Source organism: Clarias gariepinus, chromosome 12 (assembly GCF_024256425.1).
Source record: "Clarias gariepinus isolate MV-2021 ecotype Netherlands chromosome 12, CGAR_prim_01v2, whole genome shotgun sequence".
Taxonomy (NCBI): Eukaryota; Metazoa; Chordata; class Actinopteri; order Siluriformes; family Clariidae; genus Clarias; species Clarias gariepinus.
Genome location: NC_071111.1, coordinates 33,084,228 through 33,099,943, shown reverse-complemented (window position 1 = coordinate 33,099,943; position 15,716 = coordinate 33,084,228). Strand labels below are relative to the sequence as shown.

The 15,716-nt window shown below is 41.0% G+C and overlaps 1 protein-coding gene across 2 annotated transcripts in view; it reads right to left on the bottom strand.

Annotated features, from left to right (window-relative positions):
- Positions 1-346: 346 nt before the first annotated feature.
- Positions 347-15,716, bottom strand: part of cntn1b (contactin 1b) — a 28,336-nt gene continuing 12,966 nt past the window's right edge. For both annotated transcript variants that reach the window (XM_053509062.1, XM_053509061.1), the window contains exons 10-25: positions 15,482-15,663; positions 14,882-15,006; positions 13,609-13,726; positions 13,358-13,508; positions 13,073-13,200; positions 10,677-10,849; positions 10,288-10,411; positions 6,891-7,058; positions 3,957-4,106; positions 3,744-3,814; positions 3,410-3,641; positions 3,108-3,220; positions 1,965-2,154; positions 1,158-1,273; positions 636-792; positions 347-528 (exon numbers count right to left, since the gene is read on the bottom strand). In XM_053509062.1, coding sequence (XP_053365037.1) covers positions 449-528; positions 636-792; positions 1,158-1,273; positions 1,965-2,154; positions 3,108-3,220; positions 3,410-3,641; positions 3,744-3,814; positions 3,957-4,106; positions 6,891-7,058; positions 10,288-10,411; positions 10,677-10,849; positions 13,073-13,200; positions 13,358-13,508; positions 13,609-13,726; positions 14,882-15,006; positions 15,482-15,663 — 2,278 coding nt within the window. In that variant the 3' untranslated portion in view covers positions 347-448. The remainder of the gene's footprint in view (positions 529-635; positions 793-1,157; positions 1,274-1,964; positions 2,155-3,107; positions 3,221-3,409; positions 3,642-3,743; positions 3,815-3,956; positions 4,107-6,890; positions 7,059-10,287; positions 10,412-10,676; positions 10,850-13,072; positions 13,201-13,357; positions 13,509-13,608; positions 13,727-14,881; positions 15,007-15,481; positions 15,664-15,716) is intronic.

Sequence of the window (15,716 nt, the reverse complement as noted above, 5' to 3'; positions counted from 1 at the left end):
AAAAGCCAGTTTAGGAGGTTAAAGTGATAATTGACTAAAACCAGTCAGTCAACAGGGCAATAAGAGTAGCTCGAGAAAACCCAGAAAAATTCAAGGTTGTTGTCTTTACATACTGTGTGCAGCATGATATAAAAATATCTTAATGCTTAAAATAAAATAAACACACAAATTTGAGTAATTATATTACTTTTTTTTTTTTTTTTACAAACAATTAGTTTGTAATTATAACTATAATTATATTAATTATATAAGGCAAAATATAAATAATGCAGAGAATTTCCTGTATACTTTAATGTTTTTAAGTTGTCATGTGACTTCCTCTCTAACATCAGTGTGCAGTGTTATGCAATAAGTAAACAAAGGTCATCACATTTGTAGATAGAACACTGGGGATAGGACTTGGGGTTTCCTACACTTTTTGTGACAGAACTACGGATAGGCTCGTCTCCTAAGGGCTCAGGTTCATGCAGGACAGCAGCAGCAGCAGAGCTATAGCACAGAGAGATGGAGAGTTCAGGACGGCTGAACCTGTAAGAACATGACATCTCAGGGTCCAGCATAAAAAGTAGCTTGAGGTAAGTGAGCATGAGATTAATAATAAAGCATGGCAAGTTAGTAAAGCATTATCGACCCACCTTGCACCTGTATCTGTGATATAGGACCGTCTCCTCCTTCACAGCGAGCTCGTATCTCGATTACGTAATCTCCTGTCTCAGGCATGGGGAAGTCGATGTAATGCCTGCCAGTGGTGTAGAGTTTCCCATAGCGCTCCCCTTCCTTCCTAAACAAAATCTAAAAAGCAAGGAAGATTAAGTATGAACCTACCACCAAGAGACTGCTACAGCAATCTATACAGTGTTGGATCAGGTGGTGGCATGAACAAATCTGGCATACTGCAAGAAAAAACACACAGCTCATGAGTGCGGAATTGATACAAAAGAAGCAAAAGCACAGACACGTTGGTCTTGATTGTTGTCTTTGACACAGCTATACCTACCTTCTGTAGGTAAATGTACATTTTAAGTGTAATAAAAATGTCAATTCCTTATTTTTCCATCGTTCTACATAAAAAAAAGTGATTCCTGCTGGTTTTCAGAAACTGATGTATCTAGGGCATGGTCATGGGCTTTGTCTCTGATGCTCCATATAAGGCACACCTTGTATCCCTCCACGTAAGACTCATTCCAGTAGTTGTAGATGTGATCCCAGTAGATATACAGCCATTTGCGAGTAAAGCTGACATATTTGTACACTCTTAGATGTCTACTGGGAGCTGAAAAGAGCAACAGATTTTGGAGACAAAGTCATTCATCTATAAACCTTGTTTACATATGACAGATGTGGTTTAGAATTTGTGATGAAAGTATCATGAATGTAGCTCTATGTATGTATTCGTATGTTTAGATACTGTAAAGGTTCCAGTATGTCTAGGAGCATGCATAACTTCTACCATGGTGTGTACTGTATATTCTACAGTATATCCTTGTGAAGGCTACAAAAGATTGATTCAGACCATACAAGTACACCATAAATATATTCATAGAATATATTCATATAAAATGATAAGTGATTATGGTTATGGTCTTGGCCTTGCACATCTATCTATAAAACATAACATTTGATTTTGTTTTGTTCAGCCTGTACTTTTTGTATGCTAATTAGGCCCAACCTCCCTTCCAAGGCACTGAAATCACATGACTGCCTGCCAAAGATGGACATGTACACAGGATCAACCTTGTCTGTGTTCAATTATTTCAATTTTTATACAACACCTTGTGTTTGCTGTAGTGACTATTTTAACACACATTCTTTCACGTGTAATATAAACTTTTAGAACGGTCTGATTCAATCTTTAACATTCCTAAAAGGTATTTTTTTTCTGTTTTGTTAAGTATATTAAAATCACTACATTAAAAACTGTATATACTGTCTGTAAATACTTAAGGAATCAGTTGCATGCTTACGTGGTCTCCTGGTAAACATCTCACAGTGCTCACTAGGTGGTCCGAGTCCAGCTCCGTTATATGCACGCACCTCAATAAGATAGTGAGAGTCTGGCCGCATGTTCTCCAAGCGGGTCTGGTTAACCGAGCTGTGGACCAGAACACGAGAGGCTGCTGCCTCGTTGTCATCATATTTCCTCCAGTAGCGTATCTGAACGGGAAACAGACACACCCATTAGCTATTAGCCACATACTTATAGGGTTTGGCAAAGGAGGTCTTGAAAAGATGCCTCCGGAACGAATTATGCTCATAATCCAAGGTTCCACAGTAGACAGTAACTAGGAAAGAGCTGTGTGTGTTTTAGACCTGTGGTCCCCAACCAGTGGGCCGTGGACCAGTACTGGGCTTGGACCAATCGGTACTTGGTACCAAGCTGCACAGAAGGAATTAATAATATTTTTAACTTTATTTTCATTTTATTGACTGAGAGTTTGCAGTGTTTAATTTAAAATAAAAAAATCTGATCATTTCCCATTCCCATCCCATTTCCACACTTTTATCAGTTTTGATGCTCTATGAAATTAAGCCAATGTTACAAACTAACTCTAGCTGAAATGAGCAAAAAACAAAAGTCTCTGGAGAGCTTCTTTAAAAAAGAGAAAATACCCAATGATGAACCAGCAGATGAGACTCTGAGACCGCCAACAAAAAGAGCTGCATTGAAAAGAAAATGTCAAGAGTTTATTGCAACAGGTAATTTACGTGCGCCAACCCCCCCTCCATATAAAATACATGGCCCTAAAGGTGTATTTGAGACAACGTAGTCTCTGCTGCTGATGATGTTCTTTCGGCTGCTCCCAATAAGGGGTCGCCACAGCGGACAAACCGATCCGCACACAAGTTTGGCACTGGTTTTACGCCAGATGACCTTCCTAATGCAACCATCCCATTTTATCCAGGCGTTGGACTGCCACTATATCCAGAGCACTGTATACAGAGCAGACTGGACACTTCGGGTGTGATTGTCTTCCATCACTCCTGGATGGGAGTGCATTCCGTTGTGTGGAAACAAGCTCAGTACAGAAAAAAGCTGGTATGTATGCACTTTATTATGAGTGCGATTGCTGTGGAAAACTGGAAAACTGCAAAAAAGGAGAACTTACCTGGTAGCCATCCACCCAGTGAGGAGGAACTTGAACAACATGTAGCCACCACACTAGAGCCTCAGTGGAGGTAACCTGACGGGCGTAGACATCCAGTGGTGCCTCTGAAGGGGCTGCAAAAATGTAAACATGGCTAATAAAACATTTATTAGACCATTATTTAAAAGCAAAGTAAAAGAGGTACTTTTTACCATCAACAGTGAGAAGGAAATACAACAGTTTGGAAAATTATGTGTAAATAGGTGTTTCTGCTCCCTTGGTTTGTTATCATGAGAAGTCAGACCCAGGGAGAACGACCTCACCACTCTCAGATGAGTAGACCACTTTTGTCAGGCTATAGGGTCCTTCTCCTTTGTTGTTGTAACCTTTCACTTTGACTTGTATTTCAGTGTTGGGTATAATGCCATCCTTGTAGACATAACGTCTTGCCTCTGGGTCAGCCACTGTTGACCACTTCCATTCATAGTCCTCATGGGCCTTAAAACCTACTATATAGCCAAACTTTTTACCAAAAAAGTACTGGGGCTTCATGGGCTGGGGAAAGGCATTAGAACATGACATAAGCATTTGCTTAATTGCTGAGTAATATAACTACTACAGTTATAAAATTTGGTCATGGAATATCAAACAACTTACTGTCCAAGTCACTATGAGTTCTCCGTTCAAGCCTACGTAACCATCTAAATCAGTGGGAGCCATGGTGGGAACTGAAAATATAAGCAGTTAGGTATTTTTTTTATTAGCAGTCTTTCATAGTTCTTCATGAAAACAGGCATAATAATGATGCACAAATGATTAAGGTTTTATTAAGTAGCACAAATCAGCAACACAACACAAATGTGAACTCACTGGCATCCCAGGTTTTAATTTTGATGGAGGGCACACTGCTCTCTCCTGCTCCCAGATCATTGATGGCGTAAACCCGAAATTCATACTCCATCCAAGGAAACAGGTCAGTGACCTTGGCTGTCTCAGCGTTCCCATCCAAGAACATAGGAGCTAGAACAGGACAGACCTTACTATTACTATTTTTATTTTAGCACTAGCACAATTAGGACTAGACATACACAGTACCCATGTAAATAATAGGGACGGTATGCAGTAGCACCATGAGTCACTGACTGTAAGTGTCTCAAATCTCTCATAGTCTTGAAACCTACCAAAGGATATTTTTGTATACCAGTGAAGACCTCAAGGCCTTTTGTCAAAATAAAAAAAAATCTTGTCATATTTTAATTATTGCATTAATGACAAACATTCCTATTCATACAAACCTTTTTATAAATTTTAAGTCTGGGTCTTTAGGACCTGGCGGGGTGCAAGCTGAAGTTATAGCTAAAGCCCTTTTTTGTCTCTGCTGCTGCGCAGTTACTGGTTTTGCTAAAGGCTTACACTAACATGCACTAGACTTGGCCTTTATGCTCCTGCCATATAAATGAATGATTATGAATTTTGGTGTAGCATTAGTGGGAGTATTTTTACTAGATCGGCGTGTCACTTTTGAAACTAGCTGAAGGGAGAGAGAGAGATACATGGTTCACTACTGTTATATACCAGGCTCCTGGAGCTTCTAGATATACTGAACAAAAATATAAACGCAACACTTTTATTTTTGCTCCCATTTTTCATGAGCTGAACTCAAAGATCTGTAACATTTTCTACATACACAAGAGACCCATTACTCTTAAATATTGTTCACAAATCTGTCTAAATCTGTGTTGGTGAGCACTTCTCGTTTGCCGAGATAATCCATCCCACCTCACAGGTGTGGCATTTTAAGGTGCTGATTAGACAGCATGAATATTGCACAGGTGTGCCTTAGACTGTCCACAATAAAAGGCCACTCTGAAATGTGCAGTGTGATCACACAGCACAATGCCATAGATGTCGCCACCATTTGCCTCATGCAGTGCAACACATCTCCGTCACATAGAGTTGATCAGGTTGTTGATTGTGGGCAGTGGAATGTTGGTCCACTCCTCTTCAATAGCTGTGCGAAGTTGCTGAATATTGGCAGGAAGTGGAACACACTGTCATATACGCCGATCCAGAACATCCCAAACATGCTCAGTGGGGGACATGTCCAGTGAGTATGCTGGCCATGCAAGAACCAGGATGTTTTCAGCTTCCAGAAATTGTGTACAGATCCTTGCAATATGGGGCCGTGCATTATCATGCTGCAACATGAGGTGATGGTCGTGGATGAATGGCACAACAATGGGCCTCAGGATCTCGTCACGATATCTCTGTGCATTCACAATGCCATCAATAAAATGCACCCGTGTTCGTTGTCCATAACATATCCCTGCCCATAGCAGAACCCCACCGCCACCATGGGTCACTCGATCCACAACACTGACATCAGCAAACCGCTCACCCACACGATGCCACACTTGCTGTCTGCCATCTGCCCTAAACAGTGAAAACAGGGACTCATCCGTGAACAGAACACCTCTCCAATGTGCGAGACACCATCGAATATGACCATTTGCCCACTCAAAACGGTTACGACGACAAACTGCATTCAGGTCCAGACCTCGATGAGGACGACGAGCATGCAGATGAGCTACCCTGAGACAGTTTGTGCAGAAATGCTGCATCTGTTCGGGTGGCTGGTTTCAGACGATCATGGAGGTGAACAAGCTGGATGTGGAGGTCCTGGGCTGGTGTGGTTACACATGCCCTGCGGTTGTGAGGCCGGTTGGATGTACTGCCAAATTCTCTAAAATGCCTTTGAAGATGGCTTATGGTAGGGAAAACAATTTCATGAGGTAGACATTCCTGCAGTCAGCATGCCAATTGCACGCTCCCTCAAAGGTTGCGACATCTATGGCATTGTGCTGTGTGATCACACTGCACATTTCAGAGTGGCCTTTTATTGTGGACAGTCTAAGGCACACCTGTGCAATATTCATGCTGTCTAATCAGCACCTTAAAATGCCACACCTGTGAGGTGGGATGGATTATCTCGGCAAATGAGAAGTGCTCACCAACACAGATTTAGACAGATTTGTAAACAATATTTAAGAGTAATGGGTCTCTTGTGTATGTAGAAAATGTTACAGATCTTTGAGTTTAGCTCATGAAAAATGGGAGCAAAAATAAAAGGGTTGCGTTTATATTTTTGTTTAGTGTAAGTGAAAACTTTTAAATATAATATCAGGATTTTCAGTTTAAGACACTGGTTGAGGCTTAAAACATTGGTCACCATGACTTTGTGTATTTAAAATACCTGTGCATTAAATTACTGAAGACTACAGTTCAACTTGAAAACCAGATGACTAGCAATGTTTTGGCTCTGACGTGCTATCTAAAGGACGTAGAAGGCAAGGTGGTGTAGTGGTTAGCACTGTTGCCTTGCACCTATGGTTTCTGGGTTCAATTCCTGTCCTGGGTCTGTCTGCAGTCTGCATGTTCTTGGTGGGTTTTCTCTGTGTACTTAGGTTTTCTCTTACACTCCAAAGACATGCAGATTAGGCTAATTGGCGTTCCCAAATTGCACATAGTGTGTGTGTGTGTGTGTCTTATGGATTGGCACCCTGTCCAGGGTGTACCCTGCCTTGTGCACCAAGTCTCCTGGGATGGGCTCCAGGCCCCACGCGGCCCAGTATACAGGATTAAACGGTATATACAATCAGTGAAAGAATAATGTAGATGTACATAAGACAGACAGTTTATAAACAACGGCATTAGTGTTGCTACAGCTTGTATGTGTGCACACAGTCATGCATTAAATAGGAAATGCTTTATAAATGTTTCTGCATCATTCTCTAGTGGACTCACATGTGACTGCAGTTTTCCAGTCCTCTGGGTCTATGGAGTAAAAGTCTCTGGTTTGAACAATGTGCTGGATGAGTGGACTACCATGATCAGAGCCCAGACTCCAAACCAACTTGACTGATGTGTCTTTGATCTCCTCCACACGCACTCCTCCAGGTGGACCAGGCCTACCTGATAGATAAAAAGATATTCTTAATCAAGTATCAATGAACATAATGTATTATAAGGCTTAAGAATATGGCATTACAGATCGTCAGACCATTACAAAACGTTACATACACATTCATAAAACTAGCTTTGAACTAGAACTCCTGAATTCCAGGACCAAGTTTTGTTCAAATTGTGTTTTGAATTCAGAACAAATATCTAATTTAATGAATATGGGCCACTTCCTAAAGGTTCACTAGCTTATGTAAGGTTTGCCCTATTAAAGTTGCAGGGCAGGGGAAAGTTTTTTTTTTTTAAGAAGGTCCGTACATAAAAATACAATTATCTTTGCGGAGAGGTCTGAATACATGTTTGAATTAGGATTCAGATCTCTATATATTGCTGTGTCACACCGGGCTCTCAGTTCAGGTATTTTACCCGCCCTCACCTCGGACTGCTGTGGATATGTGGATATTCTAAAGTGCCGGTTCACATTACTGCTTTTTATCAGTGCCATGGGTTCAAAAAATGAGACAAAGTGGTTTTAAACTTCCAGCTGGAAGAATAAACATATATTGATCTGTCTATTCATCTTTAAAGGTTCAGTTTTCATAGTCTACTTTCCTTTCCTTGGAGTAAATCATGCTGTGTCACGCTTTCATTTCTGTTTCTTCCACACACACCGGCTATACACAGTGAGCTATCACACTGATGGGCTCTGTTAAGTGAAGTGTATGGCCAGGCCCACCTAAAGGGGAATTACTTAGAAAGGGGAATTATTTGGATTACTAAAGATTACTGGAGTTAGATCAGGTGACTGTGGAGGTCGTGTGAGTAGGGTTGGGTATCGAAAACCGTATTGGTATAAGATCATTTAGAATACAACTGAACCTGAAGATCATTAGACCTCCTCACTTGGACTTGGCAAAGAAGGTTAATTTCACTAAGGAGAATTTGTTTAATTTTTTGTTTAATAAAGTATCGGTTCAGGCACCATTTTGGCACCGGTACCTATTTTAAAAGTATCGATTTGGCACCGGTATAAAAAAAAAGAATAATAAAACGATACCCAGCCCTACGTGTGAGTGCAGTGACCTTACTTTCATATTCAAGAGAGCAGTGCGAGTGTAAGGGTCCTCCACTAGAGGTCACTGTTTTTATTTTGTAGTTTTTGTTGGCCGACTCAGTTTCCCAGCAGGCACCTCGGTCAGGTGATGCAGTGCACACCTGAACCGAGGTAGCCATCAATCAATCTATAAATAGCTGTTTAGACTGGGAAACTGGGTCGAGCATTTTTGGTACCACCGCTGTCATTTGTGTGGCCTTTTTGTTTTGTTTTGTTATGTTATATGTTTAGTTTGTACTTTGATTTTAGTTGTGTTGACTTGGGCTCTCTTATTGGCAATGTCTCTGTGTATGTTTTGTGTGTCTGTGTTTGTGGAGCTGATTCAGTCCTGTCCTCCTGTGTTCTTGTGGTTAGCTAGAGCAGGTAAGTAGTTAGGTGTGTGTGTGGCTAGGAGCATGATTAGCTAAATTCTATGTTGAGTTATAGTACAGTTACAGTACTAGCATGCTTCTAGCCATAGCCCCTCTGTGTCTCTAGCTATCCTGTGTTTCCTCTCCCCCTAGTGTCCCAGTGTGCCTAGGTTTAGAGTGCTGTCCCTCCTGGCTTTGGAGTAACGACTAGCTTGTGAGTGCCGCCTCGCTTGGTCATGGAGGGCTGCCTCGCCTAGCCACTGGGTATCCTTTGTCTGTGTTTCTGTGCCCCTATTCCCTAGTGTGTTTAAGCTATTAGGTAAGTGTAGCTTAGTGCATGTTGGGGCTAAAGACATGCTTAGCTGATTGCCATGTCTTTAGCCCTCGTCCCGTCCCTCTCTTGGTCTCTCGTCTCTAGTCTTTACGTGTCTCCCGTTCCTCTCTAGTGTCTCCCGTTCCTCTCTAGTGTCTCCCGTTCCTCTCTAGTGTGTCCAGTTTCAGCTCCACGCCTCGTTTGTGTCCTGTTAGGTGTTTGTCCCCCTTTGCCTGTGTCTCGCCACAGGGCGTGTTACGTGTCTCCCCTTTGCCTGTGTCTCGCCACAGGGCGTGTTACGTGTCTCCCCTTTGCCTGTGTCTCGCCACAGGGCGTGTTACGTGTCTCCCCTTTGCCTGTGTCTCGCCACAGGGCGTGTTACGTGTCTCCCCTTTGCCTGTGTCTCGCCACAGGGCGTGTTACGTGTCTCCCCTTTGCCTGTGTCTCGCCACAGGGCGTGTTACGTGTCTCCCCTTTGCCTGTGTCTCGCCAGAGAGCCCCTGTTAGCACAAAGTTAAGTATGGTTTGAGTTTGTTTGTTCCTTTTTGTCTCTTTATTTATACTTTGTTTAACCTTTATTAAAAGACTCTTTTTTGGTTAACACCACCCCTCTGCCTCTATGCCTGCTCCTTCCGCCCACGGCGTTCAACACCTGCCACAACACCCCGGTCATGACAGCGAGATGATTTTAGGTTCGTAACATGGCGCATTATCCTGTGTTTATAAAAGGATGTCAGCAACAATATTCAGGTAGGCCATGGCATTTAAACCATGCTCAATTGGTACTAGAGGGCCTAAAGTGTACCAAGAAACAGTATCTCCACCACCCCATTACACCACCAGCCTGGACCGCTGATACAAGGCAGGATGGATCCATGCTTTCATTCAATTTTGGAAGCCTCGGTTCCCTTTTCTTAGCTGACAGGAGCGACACACAGTGTGGTCTTCTGCTGCTGTTGCTTCCCTGTTCTGCTCGGTTTAAATTTCAGCAGATTGGCTTGAATATGTCCACACGCCTAAATACATTGAGCTGCTATCATGTGATTAGCTGATCAGAATTCTGCTCACAGAATCCTTTTGGGTGGTGGATGGTGAGAACTTCACCCCTGTCTTGTGAAGGATTATTATGATGACTGTTGTTTTGGGGGGGTTTATCAGCACAGCTCTCACTGACGGTGTAGGCCTTGGCTCACCAATGTGATTTCTGTTCGTTAGTACTCCAATTGTTTCTTTCCACTTCAGCACATTTCAAATTGCTGGAATGATGATACCAGATTTTTCTGCCATGCCTCCAATCGAATTTCCCTATTTTTCAGCTTCAAAATTGCTAAATATCTCCCATAAACAGATCTCTGGTCTCATCATTTTTAACAAAAAATACAATAATCACATGTGAAACCCAGAGCACAAGAATTGCCATTATGTTTATTAATATTTCATTTTAAATATTCCTTTAGGACCAACCTTTGACAGTGACTTTAGCAGAAGCGGTCGCATTATCTACAATGGACTGTGCTGTACAGATGTAGTGTCCTGCATGTCCAACTTGAATGTTTTTAATCAGCAGGTGTCCACTGGACTCCTGATCCTATGCATAAATTCATAATTATTCGAAACAATAGCAATGAAATATTGTACATGGAGGTACTAAAATAAATCACATATTACATTGCAAACTCATTAAACTCGTTTAAAAAGTTGATATCGGTATCTGGCCAAGTATTTCATTTTAATCCCAAGCTAATAGGTTAAAATATTTATGAACACTTAAAATTGTAGCCAAATAATAGTTTTCATAAACATTTTAGTATCATAAGTATTGTGATCCATGGCAGACTTTCTCTCATTCTTACCATCAGCTGCTCATAATGTTCATAATCAGTGGCAAAGTTGATAATGTACGAGTCCACAGTCCAGATGAAGGTGATATCAAAGCTAGCATCATACGATGCGGAGCACTGGAGGATGGTGTTCTCACCCACAGTCACCTCCACATCTAATGGAGCAACAGTGATCTTGGTCGCCTCTATAAATAGGAACATGCATAGCCACGTTAAGCAAGGTTATAAAAAATAACACAAACACTTTGACACTATGACACACCACATTAAATAAATGACCTGGGAGATGTCACACACCTGTCTCCTGCTTTCTCTTTCTTACCTAACATCCAAAGAAGTGTCTGCGTATAGACTGACCCATACATGACCCATCAGCCCCAGCATGTCACAACCACTTTCAACTGTGACCACCATTACTTACGTTCTGGTTTTCCGTGTCTCATTGTTGTGTCACTTGCTGTAGTGTCTGTGTTATTGTGTGTGCCACAAAGCCACAGTCCATGTACACGGTTCTTGTTTTCATGTTTCTGCTTATTTGTCTGCATTTTTAAACATCTTTTCACCTCCCCGCCCCACTGACTAACAATATCTATTGTTAATAGGTTATAAATAAAATGTTATTGAATTGAACCTGCATATTAATATATACAGTACCCCTAAGTCACTATTATGACAGTTATATAATTTAATAAGATTAACCAAGCAAAGGTTTATTCAAAAAATAATTTAAAGAAATTATCCACCACATTTTTGCATGTAAAACCTGTTACACACACACACACACATTTAGATAAAAAAAGTTTGCATAAAAAGTGCTATATTAATTTTTTTTTAAATTGAATCAAACCCAACTGTTTTGCATTATAAAACATAATTACTTAATTACATTGCTTTGTTCAAGATTTAAGAAAAATTTATTAAAGCAATCAGTGACAACTGGATGTCTGTGTGTAAGTGCAAGTATTTTAAAATAAATTGATAGATACTGTATTATACTTTACTTTATATATATATACACTCACCTAAATGATTATTAGGAACACCACACTAATACAGTGTTTGACCCCCTTTCGCCTTCAGAACTGCCTTAATTCTACATGACATTGATTCAACAAGGTGCTGAAAGCATTCTTTAGAAATGTTGGCCCATATTGATAGGATAGCATCTTGCAGTTGATGGAGATTTGTGGGATGAACATCCAGGGCACGAAGCTCCCGTTCCACCACATCCCAAAGATGCTCTATTGGGTTGAGATCTGGTGACTGTGGGGGCCATTTTAGTACAGTGAACTCATTGTCATGTTCAAGAAACCAATATGAAATGATTGGAGCTTTGTGACATGGTGCAGTATCCTGCTGGAAATAGCCATCAGAGGATGGGTACATGGTGGTCATAAAGGGATGGACATGGTCAGAAACAATGCTCAGGTAGCCCGTGGCATTTAAACCATTCCCAATTGGCACTAAGGGGCCTAAAGTGTGCCAAGAAAACATCCCCCACACCATTACACCACCACCACCACCAGCCTGCACAGTGGTAACATGGCATGATGGATCCAGGCAATTTCGCCCACAGGACTGCCGCATACTGGATGTTTTTCCCTTTTCACACCATTCTTTGTAAACCCTAGAAATGGTTGTGTGTGAAAATCCCAGTAACTGAGCAGATTGTGAAATACTCAGACCGGCCCGTCTGGCACCAACAACCATGCCACGCTCAGAATTGCTTAAATCACCTTTCTTTCCCATTCTGACATTCAGTTTGGAGTTCAGGAGATTGTCTTGACCAGGACCACACCCCTAAATGCATTGAAGCAACTGCCATGTGATTGGTTGATTAGATAATTGCATTAATGAGAAATTGAACAGGTGTTCCTAATAATCCTTTAGGTGAGTGTGTATACTTTATTAATCCCAAAAGAAAGTCAAGATTTAATTCTATTATGTAGAAATAAGCTCTCAGAAATAGATTTATTTGTTTATTTCATCAAGGCCAATTCTCACCTAATTGCTAGTTGTCCCATAATTCATGGTAGAGTGTGATCTAAATCTGAGTCCTTCCAAACCGCTGCTCATATAGCTTCACATGTCCTACAGATGAGCCGACAGAAGCTCATGACAGATAAGCTGGAGTTTTGTTTCAGCAGGGTTTTTTTTCCTTTTTGGTCAGAAAAGTAGCCTTTTTAAGTTTTATGAAATAATTGAATTATTAACAGTACTGGAAAAAGCTATCCTTTAAATGCCAGGATCTCATGAAATAATAATATGGTCAGATAGATTTTGTAGTGGATGAACTTATATGTCCGAGAAACTTAGTGTCAACTTTGTGTCAAATTTAAGCCAAAGTTCAGTTATTTTCAATCTAAAGAAATAAAAGATGCAACAATTATAAGAACACAATCACTCACCTTTGATACTCAGAGTCCCTGAGCTGTTGGCCTTTCCACGATCATTCTCAGCGTAACATGTGTATAAACCATCATCAGCCTTAGTCACGTTCAGAATCTCCAGACTCCCGTCATCCCAAATAAACACACTATAAGATACATTAGAGCAAACACGATATGATATGATATGATACAATATGATACAGTATGTGTCTATGTTTGCGGATTGGGCAGATTTTGTAGGAACACTGCAGCAAAGGTCATGCCCTTGCTTATGAATAGAGGACAATTTGAAAGTAGACTTACCGGGATGAGTTCAAGAGTGTTTCAGAGCCACGTTTCCAAATAAACCTTGGCTTTGGAGCGGCTCGCGGCTTGCACTCGATCACCACACGGCCATTTTCAGCTCCCAACAAAATCTTTTTTACTGGGTTGTAAATGAATGTAGGTGCACAAGCTAGAAAAAGCATATTGAAACATAATTTAAAAGTGGCCAAGTGTTTTCTTTAATACATTTATTATTACAAATTTGTGTGGATGTGTCCAGTGCAACTCACAGACCACACGCAGCTCTGCATTAGCATAGATGGTTCCCCAGTTATTCTCAGCAACGCACTGATACATGCCTGAGTCTTCAAAAGTCAGACTGGAGAACTTCAGCTCCCCTTTGCCATACTTAAGCAAAAAAAGCAATATAACAATAACTATTTAAGGAGGTCCAACTTCAAACCTTCCTAATACATGCATAAGTATTGTAGACATCCTTTACAAACCAAAACTAAAATGTTTAGGTTTTCTTTTTCTTACTTTGTGCAAACACTAAACAATGAACTGCCTGCTGGTCTCCATGATCAAATAGTGGCAAGATCAGGGCATTTAATTAATATTGCGGTTAAAGTGATGGACAGATGTGTCAATTATATGCATTTAAAATGCATTCAAATTCACATCACAACAAAGAATGAAACAAGTTAATGAGTTGGAATACTTTCTAAATCCACCTAATTAAATGAAACAAATCATTCCAATGGTATCAAAATAAAGTACAGGGTGGTTCATTCAAAGAGGCCCAGAATATTCTGTAATAACTCTTGCTATGACGAAGCAATCTGAATGAAACAATGTGCTCCCCAGTGTATGAAGCTTCAACACCGGGATGCCCTTGAGTTGGACTGATATGGAAGACGGCAGAAAGCCATCACGCCATGTAACGCCGTACCACTTCAGTCACTTGACTTCCCATCAGGGTGGTGGTGTACGGTAATGAGCAGCGCGTCTTCATGGGGTGAACCTACTGGGTCACCAACATGTTTAAGCGATGTCAGAGTAAATTTATAAAGAAATATTGTGTTGCAGTGGGATGATTGATCCCTTCTCTCAAAACAGGAGACTAAAATCTTATTCAGCATGTCAGAGAGCTAAATTGCATGCATATCGCGTCACCGTCGTTGAGGAGCTCAAAGCAAGTGATATGGAGAAAAGAGTCAGATGGTCACTGGTTCCAGGTGTTTGTGTGGGGAAAAAGGGCTGCGTCAAAATGTGTCTGGCAGGAATACCATCACACGTTATGCGATCGATTACACACATATCAAGGTATGTTGCTTGTTTTTGGTTTAGATGGCTTCATCACAGCAAGGGTTATTACAGAATATTGAGGGCCTCTTTTGAGTGAACCGCCCTGTAGCAGCAAACGTATATGTATAACACTGAACACTTTGTACACATATCATGATTGCCTTATAAAAGATTTATGCAACTCTACTAAATGTGTCACATAGGCCCTTCAAATAAAGTGTTGTCCAAAATCTTCACAACAGAAAGCAAACTGACTGAATAGCCATCCTTCAGCCAGCGAATCCAGGGTAATGGCTTGCCCACAGCCGTGCAGGAAAGAGTAAGCTCACTGCCAACATCTTTCTCTGTGTCGTTGATGTGCTCTGCCCACTCTGGAGCACCTGGTCAGGACATCACATAAAAGCAAGGATAAACATGTTCAAATAAATCATCAAATAATTAACATGTAACTATTTTTCTATGTACTGTAGCATGCTATCATGCTCATTAAAATTAGTTACACTGCCAGGCCTAATAAATTAACCTATGATAAAAATGATAGACCCTTCATTTCTTTGTAAGTTTCTTTGTCCAGACTCTGTGACAAGCTTATGAAATGATGTGACATTGCAAAAGGCGGTCCAATGAAATATTAGAGTGTATGACCGGGTAGTGCAGTTGTAAATTATATCTATTTTTATTTTGAAGCTGCCTGTTTTCTGCTCCAACTGGAATATGGATGATGGATACTACCCTAATATTTGCCCTAATAAACAACACTAAGTTTACAAACTTTCATTATGCATTTTGCTATATTAGGTCTTTAATAAATGCAATCAACAAGAATGGCAAGTGAAATAAACAATTTGTCCTTACCTTCCACATAAAGCCACTGGCGGTACCAGTCCATCCCCTTGACGTTGAGGGCTTCACATTCATAGCTACCCTCATCTTCGTACTGCACATTGATCAGGTGAAGCAGGGCACCGTTCATGCTTACCTCATAGTTGGGTGGCAGGTCTGCATCCAGCTTTCTCCAGCGAATATGTGGAAGGGGGCTGAGAAGCACAGAAACACACGTGTCCTGATATTGCTGTAAGGCATCCATGCC